This window comes from Jaculus jaculus, chromosome 15, assembly GCF_020740685.1.
Source record: "Jaculus jaculus isolate mJacJac1 chromosome 15, mJacJac1.mat.Y.cur, whole genome shotgun sequence".
NCBI classification, from domain to species: domain Eukaryota; kingdom Metazoa; phylum Chordata; class Mammalia; order Rodentia; family Dipodidae; genus Jaculus; species Jaculus jaculus.
Genome location: NC_059116.1, coordinates 56,526,063 through 56,545,102, shown reverse-complemented (window position 1 = coordinate 56,545,102; position 19,040 = coordinate 56,526,063). Strand labels below are relative to the sequence as shown.

The window sequence follows — 19,040 nt, the reverse complement described above, 5'->3', positions numbered from 1 at the left end:
TTTAACAAAATCACCATAAGAAAACCCTTATCAAAGCTCAAACATGAATAGTTGGGCTTTAAAGATTTGGCTTTGCTTCTAGAACACAAAGTTAGTGCTAACAAACTATGATACATAAAATACCTAACTAAATTGATTCCACAGATGTTTAGCTTAAATGTAAAAAGTAAAATGGGGATGGTCACTAATGTATAAATAGTAACCTGTTTTGCTTTACACATGGACACCACTTTAAAAGTACATTTGCTTTTTAAATTACCAGCCCGTTATTTGCATTGAGTAGAAAAGAAAGTTGCCCTTCGACTGACTTGTTAGAAAACTTTAATAGGAAATGAAATATGCATATTAAATACTTGCATTGATCAGCACGAAATGAAGACCTTTGATCTCTTTAGATAGTTTATGATAACCTTGGGAAGGGATGTGATTTCTTCAAACCCAATCTCAGAACCTTAGAGTGAAGAAAGTGTTATTTTTTTTCATTTCTCTGTATATTTTCAAGGTTTGATAACAGTTCATACCTTTTTCTTCCTTTTGCACCAGGAATTCTGGTAGTGCTTATATGGTAGCTCTGTCCTACTTTAAAAACAACAAAAAGCTCTTGATCAAGTTAATTTTAAAATAACTGAACTTTTATAATGTCAATGCATCTTCTCACAATACACGAATTAAATCCTTTTCAAAACTTGCACATACTTTTAAGTCATCTAATGTGTAGCGCACAGAACCCAACTGTAAAGCTCTTGAGTTAGGCACAAATTTCATCTGGGTTTGTTTCTCCACATATACAATGAACGCTGCAACAGGTGGTATTTCTGAAACTAGCTCTAAAATCATCCTGACTCCTCAAAAAAAAAAAAAAAAAAAAAGCCCTAAAGTCAACTGGAGCCACAAAATCAGGGTCTATATAATGAAGAAAAATAAGGTATTACACACTGCAGTATCCAGTATATCAAGACTCAGGAAACTGTCCTGAGGAGACCCTAAACCAATCGATGGCCCTGCAAATCTAAGATCACTTAGTTTTGATTATGAAAGTCTGAAAATGTTTACACACTCGAGTGTTTCCTGTTTCCGCACTTAATTTTTAAACGTTTTTTTCTTTTGTTTCCTGAAACGGATTTCCTTTATTTGCATCAGTTTCTATTTCTTAGTGTGCAATTCTGGAGGTCTTTGTCACATAAGAACTTCACTATCAACTCCTCATCAAGTCGACTTCAAAAGCAGCATATCACTTTAGATCCTTGTGGGTTTTCTGAAGAGGTTAAAGTGGAAAACATTCTGAAATTTCATTTAGCCCTTTAAGTAAGGAGTAAGCACTCAATAAAACTTCCACTGAGTTCAATTACTGGTTCCTCTGACCCTTGTCTTAAAATCGTACTTCCAGGTAAATTGTTACACGCAAGTTCTCTTCAGTGAAAACATTCCTTGTTGCTCTGATTGTTGGGTCACCATAAGACCCCCAATCCATCGAGAATATCATCTCAAGGTTCATACAGACTCAAAGGTTTGTCCTAACTCAAACTCTGTCCTAAATTAGCTAGAACCCAAGCTGAGAGCTGCGGATCAGGGTCCTTGAGAAACGCGTGGACAATTGGGATGAAGGTATGAGAACGTTACAGAAATGGATTGAGAGGGTTCTGAAGAGGCAAGTCGGTCCATGGAGGAGTCAATCAATCCTCAGTCTGGTGATCCAGAGTGGAACAAAGGAGAGAGAGTTGTAAAGCGCGGAGGATGAAGCTGGGCACGAATGTGATTCGTGTGTCATCGCACTTTCCATCCACAAACACACAGTGCCGGCGTGCAGGGAGGCCGGACACCTGAGGAAATGACCTCGCTGCGGCCGGTGCGCTGCCTTCCCCACAGGAGTATGTCAGCTGGAAACACCCTTTCTTCCTTTTCTAATTTATAGAGAACTTGCCCTCGGAGGAGCGGGGAAGAGCCCAGCTCGGCTGTGGGCTGCGAGCTGCGCCGCCCGCTCGGGCTTGGCCGGCGCGAGCCCGGCCGCGGGGACCCGGAGGCCATTTTGCGCGTGCGCCGCTCGCCTCGCGCCACCCTCAGCCCCTCAAGTCGACTCCCGCCAAATTTGAAAGCTGGATTGTCAAGCCCCGCGGGGCTCCGGAGGCCTGGGACTCCGCCGCCCTCCAGGGTGGACCCCGAGGGTAGTCGCGGCCAAAGAAGGGTGGCGCACCGTCTCGCAGGGTGGTCCCCTTCCTGCCGAAGCCGTCCAACCCGCGGGGTTGCCCAGGCGCGAGGCGCGTCGCCCGAAGCTCCCCGCGGGGCGAGCCCGGGCGCAGGCCGAGCCTGCCGGAGGGTCTTCTCCCGCCCCATCCTCCCGTCTCCGCGCGGGCCCTTCCAAAGCCCTTCTCCCTCCCCAGTGACGCGTCCTGGCGGTGGGGCGTTTCGCTGGCTCGCTAACGAGCACCAAGCTGCCCACGTTAAGAGACTTGCGGACGGGCCGAGCGTGCTCGATCCGACGTGTTACTTCCCGGGCGCTGACGCGGACCGACCGGCTGAGCGTCGGCGCCGCGTCGGTCTTGGCAAGGACGGCCTTACCGAGCAGCGACGCCGGCCGGTCGCCGAGGGCTTCGGGAGCACCGCGCGGCTCCGCTCGGGCTCCGGCGCCCCTTCGCACGGCGGTCCCACGGGCGTTCTGTAGCGCTGGGGTAGTCCTCGGGAGGATCTGCCCAGAAGTGAAAGTGGCCTAAAATGGGCGACACCATGCTGCAGGAACCGCCATTTGGTGGCGGTTCACGGTATTTCTGTAGCACTTTCTGCTGAATACCACAATTGTCTCGTCTACGTGGCATTAAAAAAAAAAGACACTTTTTTTTTTTTTAGCAAATGCAAAATTTTCTCCAGCTTTCTTTCTCTGCGGGTATTGAACTCATTTCCAGCTGTGGGGCTCGGCCTCGGGTGGAGGGCCTGCTGTGGCGGGGCACGGACCTTGGGGCGTGGCGGATCCTGCCTTCCCCAGGCCGCGTGAATCCCGGCCCGCAGCCGCCCGCCCCGCGCGCAGTCTCTTCTGTGGGATGGGGTGGGGGCGCCGCGTTTGACCCCGCCTTTTCCCCTCCCTGGTCTCTGGCCTCGCACCTCCGAGATGTGAAAGAAGACGGCGAGCCAAGACTAGACGGAAAGAGCCTCCCGGACGAGAGGGGACGGCGGGAGGGCGACTTCCCCAGGGGCATTTGAGGTCCTCCTAGCGGGGGAGCTGCGGGCTAGGAACAATGGTGGGGGAGAGAGGCCGCGCGCCGCCCCTGGGGCCGGGTTCCTGGGGCGCAGGCCGAGTCGCCTCCCAGCGGGGGCACCGTGCTCGACGGGGTCGGCCGCCTCCGTCGGTATGGAGTGCAGAAGGGTGCGGAGCTTCCAGTCACAGCTGCCATGTTGTTCTCGCGGAGGACGCCTGTATTTTGACGCTTTCAAGCCAGTGAGGCCCTCGGCGCTGGAGCCCTTTACCTCCCCGCGGGGCACTGCCGCTGTCAATCCCCAAGGACCTGTTTGGCGCTAGGGGCAGCGACTGCCAGGTGGGCGGCCGCGGCCGGGGTGCGGAGCCGCCGCCGCTCCCCTGCCTCCTCCTTCCAGCCGCGGCAGGCTGCGGGCTGCGCGTGAGGCAGTGCTCGGTTGCCAGTAGCAACCACACGACTAAGTGCATCCCGGACAGCTGCCGCGGGTACCGCTGCCTGCTCGGACGCCTGGAGATTCCTTCCTCCCCCTGTTTAATATCTCGGGGATTCTCTCTCTCCCCCAGCCCGTTGCTCATATTCTTGGACGATCAACTCGTCTCAAAACCTCACTCCCCGGGCTTGGCCCTGCCCCCACGGCATACAATAGGAGCGGCTGGGAGCCCAGGTGCCCTCTTTTTCGATGTATGCCAAAATTCCCTTTCAATGGCCAATTAAAGGGCTTTTGTTGAGATCTGGAATAGGATGGGGTGGGGGGGGGGGAGACGTCAAGATGGTCAATACCTTTCTGGTAACACTGACACAAAGCAGAGCTAATTGTGTCTGCTGTTGGTAAGGGTGGCCTTTTTCACAGGCACAAGCACACCTACAGTCTTCCCTCTTTGTCTACCACGAATATTTTGCAAGGAACCCAAAGCGTAGTAACTTGTATTGGCTCAAAAGTTACATCCAGGTGCTTACTTGCTTCTTGGTACATACAAACAGTACCACCTTCATTTCATTTGGTAAAACACATCAACCCTTGACAGAGGTTGCATAAGTAATTAGGGATCTTTCTGCTTTTCCTGTGGTTCATGGGCCTAAGTTTTAACTTTCTTAAACGGTAGGACTATTGTTAGTGTTTTAGACAGGTTTTATTAAAGCAAAGTGTTCACAGTGTTCAGCTAAATCTTTTCTTTGACTACTAGGATATGTGTGTTGCCAAATCTTTCACTCTCAGTTCTTGCCTTGACGTTTTAAACCCATCATGTTAGGTGGACTGAAATGTCATGTAAGTCACAAATATCCTGAAATGTCTAAATTTAAAGTTGCTTGAGGACAGCATCTGTCTTTTTAACTTTCTATGCTCTGAAGCCCTTTAGAAGTCAACTAATGTCTGTCAGGTTTTCAGAAGTCTCAACAGTTCTTATTGGGAAAAATAGCATGTTAATAACAATCATGATCTTGAATGTGCTTAATGGACTCTGTAAAATGCTAAACATCTTTTAAGCATTAAATATCCTCATACATTAATATTTTAACCTAATTATATTTCAAATGGGGTAGACTGTGTTTTGAAATATCTGATAAATGTTTCAGGATTTGTGGAACTATAAATTGTCCAATAGAACCTGAAATTTTACTAATTACTAACTGAAAATGTTTGGGAAATTGGTTAAACATCTATTAGTAAGAAGATTTTAAAGTGGTTTCCAGACTGTCAAAAAGCACAGATGTGACATGAACTAACTGCTATTGTGGTTCTACAAAAATACTCACATGGGTGGCATTGGGCATTGTAAATCCACTAAGATAGCCCATCTTGAAACATACTGAAAATAGTTACTGTATCATAATCATAAGTGCTGTAAACTCAAACAGTATCTCCTAAAATGACTTGTAGGTGTTATAAAAAGAGTTCACCTTTAAACTTCACAAATGTAAAATTCATTAAGACAATTGCTTCTAAGAAGAAAGTGAGTCTTCCTAGCTTCCTAGAGGCTACCTATTGTCTGCCCAGCCACCCCACTATCACCTTAGAAATAGAAAGACAAGTTTTCAGTGCTTCCTAAGGTCTTGCAAGAAAGAAAAGCTGTAACAACTTCCTTTGGATCAAGTTAAAAATATTGCCTATTTTTCCTTATTACTGTCTTTCAATAGGTTGAAAGATAACATCAAAATGCATTCATATTCATGTGAATTATTGACATGAATAATGATGGACCTCATTGTTTTATTTAAACTAAAGCCTGGATTGCTGTTGCTTTTGAGGCTGCACTCTAAGGCTGTAGAATTCCTTCTATGACTACTCAAAAACCAAGCAATTGGGTCTGACAACCATGCCATTTTCATAATGTACTTCCATACAGAGATCTTTTTTTTGTTTGTTTATTTATTGTGGGGGGTATCTGTTACATTTCTATTGAATCGTACCACTCAATTTTTTACTCCTTTCCAGCCTTCTCATCAAAAGTCCTAGGTTCAGTAAGTACATGTCTAAAATACTCATGAATTCATTGTGGTGGGGGAAACACAGCTTTTAACTGTTCATGAATCAGACAGATAAGTTTTATCAATAATTAGCTTAGGAGATTGCTTTGCTTTGAATGTGATTCATTGCAGTTTGTTTTCTACTGTAAGTTAAGGACTGAGAGAAGCTTGAGAAAAATGAGCTTACCAACTGTTTCTTTCTGAATATGACTCATGACAATTTTCTTAAAAGATTTTCATTTGTGTCATCTTCAAACTTCCATCATTTTCTAAGAGGCACCAGATTCAATAAAACTCATTTGGTTTTACCAAATGGTTATTTTAATCAAATAATTCCTTTATAAACATGCTTTACACCACTTTAGAGAACATTTCCTAGAAAATTCAGTATAATAAACTTTTAATAAAAAAAAACCTTTAATGCAGACCCAGGCAAATGCACACTAATACACACAGAGAGACTGTAGTGAAACAAAAGTTTCTTCCATTTGCCAAGGTCTGCAGTGGGTTCTGGGAATATCCGTTTCCAGACAGACAACTGATACCTGGGTACCTCACTCTAGCTCAGGCTGTCCTGGAATTCACTATGTAGTCTCAGGGTGGCCTCAAACTCAGGGCGATCCTCCTACCTCTGCTTGCTCCGGAGTGCTGAGATGAAAGGCATGAGCCACTATGCCCAGCTGGGTATCCCTTTTAAACTTCCTTACGTTTACATGAACACCAATTTAAAAAAGAATTCAACGTTTTGTATTAAGTTTTGTTACAAGAAGGCTGTACCTCTCTTTATCCATTATGTGGCATTAGTATTGCCAGCAGTTCATTACCAAGACGCTTCTCCTTGAGATAAGTCCATCAACATACTGCAATTATTTGTAAACTTCCATGACCTTTTCGCTTGGGTTTTAAATAAAACGGTAAGCAATTGCACGTTGTTTTAGCAAGAGACAAAAACCGCTTCTAGGATAAAAAATATTTGTGTAATTCATTTCTTTAAGGCTATATTTTTCTTCTTAATGGGAAAGGCATTAATATTTTCTTCTTATGGGTAGTTCTTTTATATTGTTTATATCAGGATATTTATTCTTCACTCTAAATATGTGTTATTATTGGAGTAAGAGGTAAATTAAAATAATTCTACTTTGGCAATATTCAGAAGTTTCTTCTTAAATAATAACCACAAAAGAGGGTGTGAATCACAGTGCCAGCATTTTCTCTAAGAGAATAGGGGCTTTCTCCACTGTGTATTGAATATAGTCTATCACTTTCGCGGAGCTGATGAGTATTCACTCTGACCATCTCTGCTTGAGGAATGAACCTAGAGAATTAACAGACAGAAGCCGCTATTTTTACTTCAAAGGGTTCAGAAGCCTTGAAAACCTTTTCTATTCTTTCTCAGTAATTTCTAGGAGTCAGCGCATACTACCAAGTACTCTCTAAAATAATCAGTGCACAAGATGTTTTGACTTGGGACTTGATACAGAGAACCACTGAAGGTTTTTTAAAAATATCTTCGAGGCTTGCACATGCGCAGTGAGGTGCAGCTGCTCCTCCTCCCCCCGGCCCCCCCGCCCCCCGCCCCCGACGAGACTTGGGCTCCGGTACCCGCCTGCGGGAGTCGGCCTGCGCTGCAGGGTTTCAGGGAGCTGCCTGTGGCAAGGCAGCGCGGGTTCTAACACCCCACTGTGGCGAAGGGAGCTTGAAATCCTCCCCTACCCCAGCCGCTCAGGCCTGGGAGGAGACGGGGCCAGGCGGGCCGCCGCGGGAAGTGCTGGCGCTCGGTTCCGGCCTCCGTCCGCCGCGGCCTCGCGTCCGAGCCCCGCAGCCTGGCCCGCCGCGCACCGGGCGCTAGAGTACGACCTCGGCCGGAACCCGCGCGGCTTCGCGGCCCGGGTGCGAGTCCCGGCCGAGAACCAAAGCGAAAGAGGCCTTCCTGGTGCCAACCTCCCCGCCGCGCCGACTCCCAGGCCGCGGCCCGCGGGGCGGAGCGGGACGCCGTCCCGGGAGGCCGCGGGAGCTCGGCTCCGAGCCCGGAGTGGCGCTTCCGTACCGGCGCCCGCGCGCCCCCAGCCCCCCTCCGCGCCGCCCGCCGCCGGCGGAGTCGGAGAAAGTCTGGGCCAAGGGCAAAAGCTGAGCGAGTTGGAGCCCGGTCCTTCGGGCGGACGCCGGGCGCAGCTGCCACCCCGGGGCGGTTCCGCAGCGCCCGCGACCCAGCCTTGGGTCGAGACCCCAAACGCCAGCTTGGTGCGCCTAGGGGCGGCTTCCTCCGAGGCGCGTTCTGTCTTTGCCCCTTGTGTTTTGTGTAGTAATAATAATACGAAGCAAAGAGATGGGACAGCAAAATAGATACTCCTAAGAGAAGTCCAGCAACAAAATGTGGGCTTTGAGAGGTTGTTGAGGTAGTAGTGCTCAGGGCTTTCAAACAACTTTTAATTAGAAAAACTCTGGTAAGTCTTTAAAAGGAGATACATACCATAAGCAGCATTTTTTTTTTGTCATGCATGTTAAATGTCATGGAAAATGCTGTGTCGACTTCAACATTAAAAACTTAACTTCTTATCAATTACTGTGGTACGTGATGCTTTTTGACCGGGCAAGTAAAATAGTTCATGGGTTGAATGTCTTTAATCTTGTTTTTTTTGGGAGTGACAAGGTGACTTGAATCTCTGAACTACTGGGAAGGAAAACTACGTGTGCAGGTGTGTCTTTAGGACTGTTGAACACCTAAATCACGGTCCTCTTAGCATTATCATTTGGAAGCATAAGAACCTGGAAGTTTCGAACGCGTAGAGTTGACTTTAAAGGATTAGAAAAGCAAAGACTAAGAAGAGAAACACAAAGCATGCGTAGCAGCGGTCATCTTTTCCTGGTGGTGGAAGTGTTCAAATCATGTCTACTACGCGCAGCTCAATGGTCTGCTCAGATCTAAACGATGTTCTGTCCCCAAACAGGGCTTATACAGCTTTTAAGATATCCGTATGTTTGCTTTCACTGTTGTCAATGGTATGTGGCGTCTACTAATTTGGTTATGAAAGGTGCAATGCTTTTGTGGAGGTTTTTCAGTAGTTTTGCACTTGATATTGGCAAAGTGATTACTAAACTGTCATAACTTGACTAAATTACATGCAATTGCCAGTTGAACGCCTTTAAAATGCTAACATGTTTGAATTCTCTTTTTATTTTTTATTTTTGTTTTTTAGAGGTACGTTCAGGTAGGATCAGCTAGCCCAGGCTGAGCTGGGATTCACTATGTAGTGTCAGAGTGGCCTCCAACTCACATCAAAGGTGTGCACCACCACGGCTGTCTGATTCTTTTTAAAAATCAATTTCATGTCCACATATTTTATTTTTTATTATTTGAATGAGGTTTCAGATATTTTCACAATTTCGTACTTGATCCTAACCCTATTATTCTTGCTCTGAGAGAACTTTGCTGCAATGAGTCCTTAACACAGCTGTAGGCAATTGCGTGGACAACTCATACAAACTGCACTATACTGCTTGCAGAATGAATGAATGTCTCCTACTATACTTCTTGCCTTCATAGATAGTGTTTGGCACCCATTATTTATTTTGTCTTTAGAGGAATACCCCTCAAATGCTTTAACACGGTTTAAAAATGTTGGTTTAAATATCTGATTAGCACATATCCCTGAACTTTTAAAAATATTTTTATTTGAGAGAGAGAGAAAGAGAGAATGAATGGGGGCTGCAGTCTCTTGCCACTGCAAAGCAATTCCAGACACATGTGCATGCCATTCTGTGTCTCTGGCTTTATGTGGGTATTGAGGAATCAAACTCATGCTGGCAGTCTTTGCAAGCAAGTGCCTTTTACTGCTGAGCCATCTCTCTGGCCTCAAACTTGAACTTTTGAAGTTGAGCTAGCAACTGAAAAAATAAGGTATGTTAAGATTAGCAAAGCTTTTTTTAGACATGGGTAGCTATAGTCCCATGACTGCTATTTTTTCTATTCTTAAAGAGTTAGGATTTTACTATACTCGTGGGTTTCAGTTTTATAAAGAAATTAGGTGAAAAAAATGATTTTGAAGACATTTAAGTAACTTTAAAAGGAGGCAGAGTCTTCCACACTGCAGTGAAACATTTACATTTAATCAAATACATAATTTTATGTGTCAAGTACATTATATATCTTTAAAGTCAGCTGGTGCTTTAAGAACAATATCTTTAGTTTAATAACACTTTTAAAACATCTTTCCCAGTAGTTCTTTCTAGTTGCTTAGCTGCCAGTGTACAGGTTTGCATGTGATCTTTGATCATTTACTTAACTTTGGAAAGCAGAGAAGCATTTTTAGTTTGTAAGCAGAAAAATGGGTCAGAAACTTGGAGTGATTTTGTCAGTTAATGTTTGTCATATTTTATATTTAATTGGTAACAATTTATTTGGTATGTACATTATGGTCATTATATCACAATGATCCATTTAACTTTAAAGTCTTTAGAAGAGAAAGTCAGAATAAACTAACTTCTTTCATATGTCCAAGTGCTTCAGACAAGAAACAGGTATCCTATCATGTTTTTTCAGGAACAATAAATTTAACTCACAGGTGTTGTTAATGACACACTCAGGCTCCATACTTTAAACTCATTTGCATGCCATTTGAACTTAAGTATTCAAACTACGTAGCATCCTATAAGTAGACTATGTTATGTTTAGAGGTTTATATCTTTTTGCACATTTGACCTCTTAACTATTTGAAAGTAAAGAAGCAACCACTGACAATGGTAGGTGTCCAGTTTAGGAGCTGCAACTGTTTAAAGACTGAAACTAAACAATGGGATCTTTCAGTTTTATGGGGATTTTCCCACAATGCAACAAGGAACTGAAAATGAAATTATGATGGCTCATTTGCAATTATATTTATTTACTCAGTGTTTTGCCTATATGTCTAAATGAGAGCCACATACCAACCTTTCTTTTAAAGGACATGGTGGGAAAATGTAGACATCATTGTGAAACTTATACCTAAGTTAAGGGAATTGGTTACTGGCAAGTCATGTATGGGCCCTGCAGGGAGGGTACCTGGGAAAAGACTAAGACATTTCTTAGATCGGAATTCATTCCACAACTAGTAGGGGTTCCACTAAATCCCACTAACTTTATCAGAGAGCTCAGATCAAGGTGAAATTTCAAGTTATCGTAGAGGTCTCCAGGTGTGAGATTCATCTGCACGCACCGTTCCGCAGCAGAGGAGACAAGGGTTTTCTGTCTCGAGACCACTCTGGAGCAGCTGCGGTTATTTGCCCATGTGACATCTGGTGAAATTATAGTTTCAGAAAGAGACATTTTTAAAGTTGACACCTGTTACAGAAACTGTATACTGCTTTCAAAGAGAAGGTAAAAACTAATGGTAGACTAAGTGCAGTGCTAAATTTTGTTAAACCAAGTGACATAAGTTAGTCTTTCCAGGTGAAGACTCCCTTTCTTTTGGAAAATGCCACTCAGAAACAACATCTAACCCGCATTTAAATAGAAATAATGTTTTTAAAACCGCCCTGAAACGAGGAAGCAGCAAGACTGATACTAACCAGCAGAACATCTGGAGGCCAGGACACTTATCGAATTATTTCTTCCTGTCTTTACTCCCTGAATCTCTGGTATCGCTTGAACGCGATGTTTTGACCCTCCAGGAACCCTGAATCAGAAATGCCCCGCATCTGACAGAAGGTCTGCGAGCTCAGCATTAGCTTGACGGGGCCAGAGAATGCACGTCCATGCGGGGTTCCTCCGGGATGATCCGGCTCGGCGGGCCGCGGGACCGCGACCGTGACGTCACGCCGGGACCAGCCGTTGCTGTGAGACGGCGGCGTTCCGGTTCCGGTTGGTTGCCTGGAGTCGGGGTACACAGAGGTCTGGGTGGCCGGGGTGCTGCGTCCGCGGACGGCCGAGCGGCGGCATCATGAGCCAGCGGCAGGTGCTGCAAGGTAGGGCCGCGGCGGGGGCGCCCCGACGGGCTGGCGGCGCGCCGGCCGCTCCACCGACCCTTTCTCCACAGTGTTCGAACAGTACCAGAACGCCCGGACCCGGTTCGTGCAGATGGTGGCGGAGCAGGCAACCAGACCCCAAAACATCGAGACACTGCAAAACGCGGGTGAGCCGCACCGCGCGCCCCTCGGTTCCCACCTGCCGGTCCCTCGCCGCCCCGTCCACCCGGCCTGTCCCGCGCTCCCGGCCCCTCGCCGCCCCGTCCACCCGGCCTGTCCCGCGCTCCCGGCCCCTCGCCGCCCCGTCCACCCGGCCCGTCCCGCGCTCCCGGTCCCTCGCCGCCCCGTCCACCCGGCCTGTCCCGCGCTCCCGGCCCCTCGCCGCCCCGTCCACCCGGCCCGTCCCGCGCTCCCGGTCCCTCGCCGCCCCGTCCACCCGGCCCGTCCCGCCAGCGCCCTCCCTGGTCGCAGCTCCTGGCGGTCCTGCTCTGTGAGTAGTAAAACTACAGGAGCCCCTGCAAATCCCTTCTGTACAGTCTCCAGTCCCCTTAAGGTGTCATCTGGTGAGAGCTATGGGGTGAGAGGTCTGATATCTTCATTGTGATCAGCAAGTTGTCTAGCTGAATCGTGGCTATCCGAACAGCCTGGAAATCATTTTATGTGATGGGAACCTATCCCAACCAGACCATTTTTTATCCTGGTGCCATTTCTCTTCACCTTTTGATCACTCGGGTCTTCTGGGCAGCAGAGAAACTCCGGTAATTCCTAGCTTGTGTGAGTGAAGGGGAAGGGTATGCTTGACTCTTGGAAGAAAAGAAGAGAGAAAGGAGAAGGGAGAGAGGCTTCACTTTTCGTGGGTTAAAATAGGATTCCCCCACTGTTATGTGAATTTTTCCTGGATCACACATCTGTTTACTCCTGGTAGGGCACCAAGGACAAGTGAAAGAAGTATTTTACCCAAGCTTAGCCTGGGGGTGAGCCAGTGGATCCAGGTTTGCTTCCATGAGCCATGAGACTTAAGAAAATGTCTCTGCCCCAGCAACCTTTGGCCATGTCTGTGTCCCCTGGGGAAGGGCAGGGCCTATTAAACTCCTCACCCTAGCAACTGGTCACTGCCTGTTGATCCTCTGGGAGGAAAGTTAAGGGGCCCAGTCTAATGTGGATCTGTGGTAATCACAGCTGCTGAGAGTTCAAGAGGGTCAGAAAACAACTTCCCACAACAAACACTGAATTGTAAGGTAGTTATTTCTATGGCCTAAGAAATCTTCAGGTTATAGGATTTGAACTGTGAAACTAATTTAAATTAACACATCATTAAAAAAGAAATGCAAACAAATCGACAGAGCAAGAATATTTAGACTGTTTACTCTGCTGAGAGGTATCACCTCTGCACCTATCTGGTTCTTTTGTCTCCAGGATTTTGGTTATTTCTTAGGTGTTTTTATTGGTGGTGTCAGGGTGGGATTTGGAATAAGAAAGTATTTTTATTTTGAGACAATTGTAGATTAACATGTAGTTGTAAGGAATAATATAGAGTATATTTACTCTTTAATTTGCTTTCTCCAGTGACATCGTTCAAAACTGTAGTACATTATCATGACATGAAGGCTGAGAATGACCGAAATTAGTTTTTATTTATGTTTCTCCAGTTGCATTTATCTGTTTCATTCTATGTAATTTTACCACACGTATACCCACCAGCACTGCAGGCAAGAAACATTACACTTTAGTCATTACAATGATCTTTTGTGTTGTCCTTTTATAATTACACCTACCCTGCTGTCCGTAGCTATTGTCAACCACTAAACTAGTATCCATTTCTAAAGTTTTACTATATCTTGTTGATTAATTTTCTTTGTTATGTGTGTATGCACTCATAATACTCAAAGCGTCCATATGTAAATGTTAAGTTCATTAGGGCGTTTTACAGTGTTACATGCAGTTTCTTTGTAAGTTTTTTTTCTCTCTCATTGGTCCTACTCAGTGTTATCTGTGAATGGACATTTAACTATTTACAGAAATTTACTGTCTGGATAATATATATGTAGGCAAACTAAAACTTTATGTTTTTAAATGGGAGAATATTATTTTAGAAATTTAATACTGAAATACTGCAATGTACATAACACTTAAGATAAAGAGTATATCTTTAGGATTCTAGTGACAGGCTACCTCTTTCTATAAGAGTACAAACTAAAATACATTGCAAAATTTTTCTTCTTTTTTTTCTTTTTGAGACAGAGTTTGCCAAGGCTAGTCTTGAATTCCTTAAGCTCCTCCCAAGTAGTGGGGGCTGCAGGCAAGAGCCACTGCAACCAAGCTTAAAAGGAATTTAATCCATACTGGCTGATTAAGTGATCATCAAAGTACAAGTGGCTTGTGGATTAGATTCGACATTGTGTCATACATCTGGTTTATGAAGAGATGGAATACAAAAGGAATAGAACAGTGTTTTGAAATGATCTGCCTTTGAATACTATCTTGATGGAATGCTAAGACTTTTTCCTTTTCTTGGGGGAACTTATTTTTCAACATATTTTGGTTTAGATTCAAGCATTCCAGTAGTAATTTTAAATCATGAATACCCACATATTCTTCTAGACATAAAATAACCTGTAGGGGCTAGAGAGATGGCTTAGCGGTTAAGCGCTTGCCTGTGAAGCCTAAGGACCCCGGTTCGAGGCTCAACTCCCCAGGACCCACGTTAGCCAGATGCACAAGAGGGCACATGCATCTAGAACTCGTTTGCAGTGGCTGGAGGCCCTGGCGCACCCATTCTCTCTCCCTCTCTCTATCTGCCTCTTGCTCTGTCTGTCGCTTTCAAATAAAAAAATAACCTGAAGGCTTTGTTATAAAGCCTTTTGTTGCTAGTCAATGAATTTAACCATTCAAAGGGTTATTTCTTTTAAAATATCATGGACTCAAAAAATGCATTTGAATGAACCATAATATGTATTAATTGTTTATTGTAAATCAGCTTTTGTCAGGCAAGTGCCTTTTAGCAATATAAAATACCAATGCATTTTATTCTTGAGTTCAAGATATTGCCTACCTACTTGGAGGATTTTGTTTTGTCCCCTCACCAGTATACTGGTTAAACATGTATCATGGATCCAAAATGATAGAAAAAAATTACATATAGGCATCATGAACAAACTGTAATTCCTTTTGCTAAGAATTTTGAATCGTTGTATGTGAAAGGGATATAAAGATGAACACTATGGAGTTTTATTACGTTTTAAATCTCTGCTGTTTCTCATTGTTAAGCTAACAAGAGGATTTGCTTTACCTATTATTTCCAAAGTCATCACCAAAGCAAATGAAGTATTGTAAGTTCTCTTCTTCAGACTATTTGAAAAACAGTAAGTTTGACTTCTAGACAGGTGTGATGATTCACCTTACAATCTCAGCCCGCTGGAGATGGAAGCAGAAGGACGGCCCATGAATTGGTATCCAGTGTGTGCTACATAGCAAGCTCCACCCAGCCAGGATACGAAGCAAGACCATGCCTAAACAAAGGCAAAGTTTGGTTTTTTAATAACAGTTGTTACTAGAGAGAACTATGTACCATGTGTCTATAACCTTGGATTTTAAAATTGTGCTTTATTCCTTCTAAGTCAAAAGAACACATAAAAATGTGAACAAGTTTATAAGGCATTATGTTGTTATCTACAAATGTGTTGGGACACATTCATGGCTATTCTGGGGTGCATGGGGCCTGTGGGTCACAGCTTGGATATGCCTGATTTAATGCTTGTTATAAAAAGTTATTTATGTACCTGTAAGCCCTGCATGCTTGAATCATTACATCTTGCAGCTGTTTAAAAATGAATTTTGATATTTTGCTTCTAGAATAATCACCAACATATGACAATAATAGAATTAATACCTTGTTATTTTTACCAATAATAATAATCTTCAGCAATTAAGAGCTAGTTGATTAGTTATTAAATATAAGAAACATTCTTTTTGTATATTGGAACACCAGGCAACTCTTTGCTGTATTTAGGAAGTCTTCTAAAGCAAGGTAATAAAGGCTCCAAGAAAATTATTTTTATACTGCTTGGCTATATAAAATATATGGTTTCTAAAGCAACTATTTTATAGTGGAGGTAAAAATTAATAATACTTTACATGTTACCTATTGTACAACAGTAAAATAGGGCAGATCAGTACTTAATTATGTTTTTAGGTGAGGAGGAATAAAGAAGTTTGCATAACACTTTATTCATTTATATGAAGCTATTTTGCTGACTTTGACTTTGGTTTAGGCTTTAAACACATACCGTCAATATAAAATGATTTTAAACATGATATGCAATGGAGTGAAAATCTTCATATAATTTAATATCTCAGTACTTATGAGAAGGAAAATCCCATAGCTAATGTTCATAATGTATCCTGATGTGTAAAAATACTATGTTTCTCTTACAAGACCAGCTGTTCCAATGGTTATTGAAACAGAAAACTAAATTAGCAGTGACATCAAAAAACTTAACCAATCATGCTATTTGTATTTGGCATATTTTATTAATATAATATAAGAGGAGTTTTAAAACCAGGCATGGAGGCACACATCTTTAATCCCAGCACTCAGGAGGTGGAGGCAAGAGGATCAGAAATTCAAGGTAATCCTTAGCTCTTTAAGAAGTTCAAGGCCAGTCTGGAATGTATGAGACTCTGTCTCAAACAAGGCAAACAAAGCAAAATGAAAAAGGCTTAAGTTTGTGAATATAAAACATTTAACTTAAAGCACTGACTTTCCCCTCAGCCTCTAGAACTCATTTCTTAATTGCAGCTTCATCTTGTGCTTTTTCTACTTTCTTTGCAAGTATTAGAAAATTGTTTCTAGATAGTCCTAGAATTTCCTAATGAATGTTAACTTTGAAACAGGTTCTCAGTTTAGGTCTTTAGGTACCAGTGGTCATCCAATAATTGTTAAACTTGTTAGCTTTTGAGATCTTGAGGAGACCATCATGAGAATTTGAATGGAGCCAGCCTTGGAGAGCTTCAGCTGATAAATCCATGGGGGTGTGAGGGATTGGGAGTGGTATTGAGTTTAAGTTGGCCTCATAGGTATCTTTAGGCTTCTCTGACTCCTAAGTTTTCTTGGGAAAACTTAACAAACTGATTCTAAGTGATTTAGGAGCTTGCTTGCAAAATCTAAAGACTGGGGGTTTGATTCCTCATTACCCAAGAAAAGCCAGATACACAGGGTGGCACACACATCTGGAGTTTGTTTGCAGTGTCAGGAGGTCCAGGAGTTCCCTTTCTCTTGTCTTTGTCTCTGCTTGCATCTGTGTGTGTGTGTGTGTGTGTGTGTGTGTGTGTGTGTATACAAATATATATACCTATTTTTTTCCCTGAGAACTTTTATTAAAATAAAAAAACTCTGTAATTCACTGGGAGTTGAGAACCAACATAGTAATTCATAAAAACTTGGACTGATAACCTGCCTAAATCAAGGTGGGTCCCTCAGGAGAAAGTTGCTTTCAGCCCTGGGCAGTCAGTTTCTCTGGGATTTACTGACAAGAGTCATGGGTGGTTCAGAACATCTTAAGTGGAGCAGTGCAGGGATTGGCCCTTAGTTGCTGGTTGATTGACATGATCTGTAACGAACACTTCCTCCCTTTGTTTTTGATTTAATAATACTTTTTTATATGAAGTACTTTTTCAGTGATGGCAGAACTTTGAGATTTCTAATTAAGTAGTTGTATTGGCGCTAGGAGACATCTAGGGCTACATTCTGAGAAAAATGTTGGCCTTGCCTTTTAGCCAGTGACATGGCCTATATGAATATAAGCCAGACCTCCCTAGTTTTCAAAAGGAAGTATTGGTATTGTCATTTTCCTCATGCTTTCTGTTATAAGGCTGGCTCAGTATTACATTAATGGCTTTATTTGAGCTTTTTCAAAAGTCTAGTTGAAATGTGATATACACATACATATATGTCTCCGAAGGGAGTAGTCTTCACTTGCCTTTCTAAGTATTTTAAGTTATATGCTTATGCCAACTCAGAGTCATTATTATAGTATATGTATTATTTTTAGAAAGTTTTATAGACTTAGATTAAAATTCATTTTTTTTTGTTTATTTTTGAGACAGGGTCTTGCTAATGTAGCTCACATTGGCCTTGTATGATCCTCCTGCTTCAGCCTCCTTAGTGCTGGGATTACATACAGGTGCATACCACTGCATCTGGCTTATGACGTGCTTTTATTTATTTATTTTGATTTTTTTGGTTTATTTTTATTTATTTATTTGAAAGTGACAGAGAGAGAAAGAGGCAGAGAGAGAGAGAATGGGCGCGCCAGGGGTTCCAGCCACTGCAAACGAACTCCAGACGCATGTGCCCCCTTGTGCATCTGGCTAACATGGGTCCTGGGGAATGGAGCCTCGAACTGGGGTCCTTAGGCATCACAGGCAAGCGCTTAACTGCTAAGCCATCTCTCCAGCCCTATTTATTTATTTTTAACTCAAAGGCTTGTGCTGGGGATATAATTCAGTTGGTAGAGTTCTTGTTTAGCAAGCACAAAGTCCTCGGTTCAGTTCTCAGCACCACATAAACAGACACGGTGTAGGCAAGAGAATCAGAAGTTCAAAGTCATCCTTAGCTATATAGTGCATTCAAGGCCAACCTGAGATAGTTGAGGCTCTGTCTAAATTACAATATGATATGCTATAATACATTTTAAAAGACAGCTTTTTCAACAGCTTGTTTTAGTCTTCCAGTGAAGACATTGCCCATTTTGTCAAGAAAATTTTCTAGGAAGATACACGTGTCTATATTGTGTCAAGCTAGCAGCTATATGCAAAATTTCAGGTAAAAAATGCTCCTTTTTTTTCTTTTAGTTTTTTTTTTTTTTTTTTTTTGAAGTAGAGCCTAATTCTAACTCAGGCTGACCTGGAACTCACTCTGTAGTCCCAGGCTATACTAGAACACACAGAGATCCTCCTACCCCTGCCTCCTGGGATTAAAGGCATGTGCCACTATCAACCTTTTTCTTCTATTTTTTATCTTTTTGTTTTTTAGAGAGATAGAAAAGCAGAGTGAAAATTGGAGCACCAGGGCCTCAGCCACTATAATCAAGCTCCAGATGTTTGCACCACCTAGTGGGCATGTGCGATCTTGTGCTTGTCTTTGTGTGTCTGCCTTATGTGGCATCTGGAGAGTTGAATATGGGTCCGTAGACTTTGCAGGCAAGCACTTTAACTGCTATGCCCTATCTCCAGCCCTGTTCCTTATATTTTAATATTATTTATTTGAGAGAGAGAGACAGCAAGAGAGAGAGGAGAGAGAGAGAGAAAGAAACAAAGTAACCAAGTGCCTCTAGCCACTGTAAAAAATCTCCAAACACATGTGCCACCATGTGCATCTGATTTTATTTGGGTACTGGGAATCAAACCTGGGTCATTAGGCTTTACCAGCAAGTAAGTGCCTTAACCAAT

At 43.4% G+C, this 19,040-nt stretch overlaps 1 protein-coding gene across 1 annotated transcript in view; it reads left to right on the top strand.

The window, feature by feature from the left end:
* The first annotated feature begins 11,516 nt into the window (after positions 1 to 11,516).
* The window catches only part of Spag6 (sperm associated antigen 6), a 104,949-nt gene continuing 97,425 nt past the window's right edge, over positions 11,517 to 19,040 (top strand). Inside the window, exons 1-2 of the mRNA XM_004668415.2 lie at positions 11,517 to 11,591; positions 11,663 to 11,758. Coding sequence (XP_004668472.1) covers positions 11,567 to 11,591; positions 11,663 to 11,758 — 121 coding nt within the window. The 5' untranslated portion in view covers positions 11,517 to 11,566. The remainder of the gene's footprint in view (positions 11,592 to 11,662; positions 11,759 to 19,040) is intronic.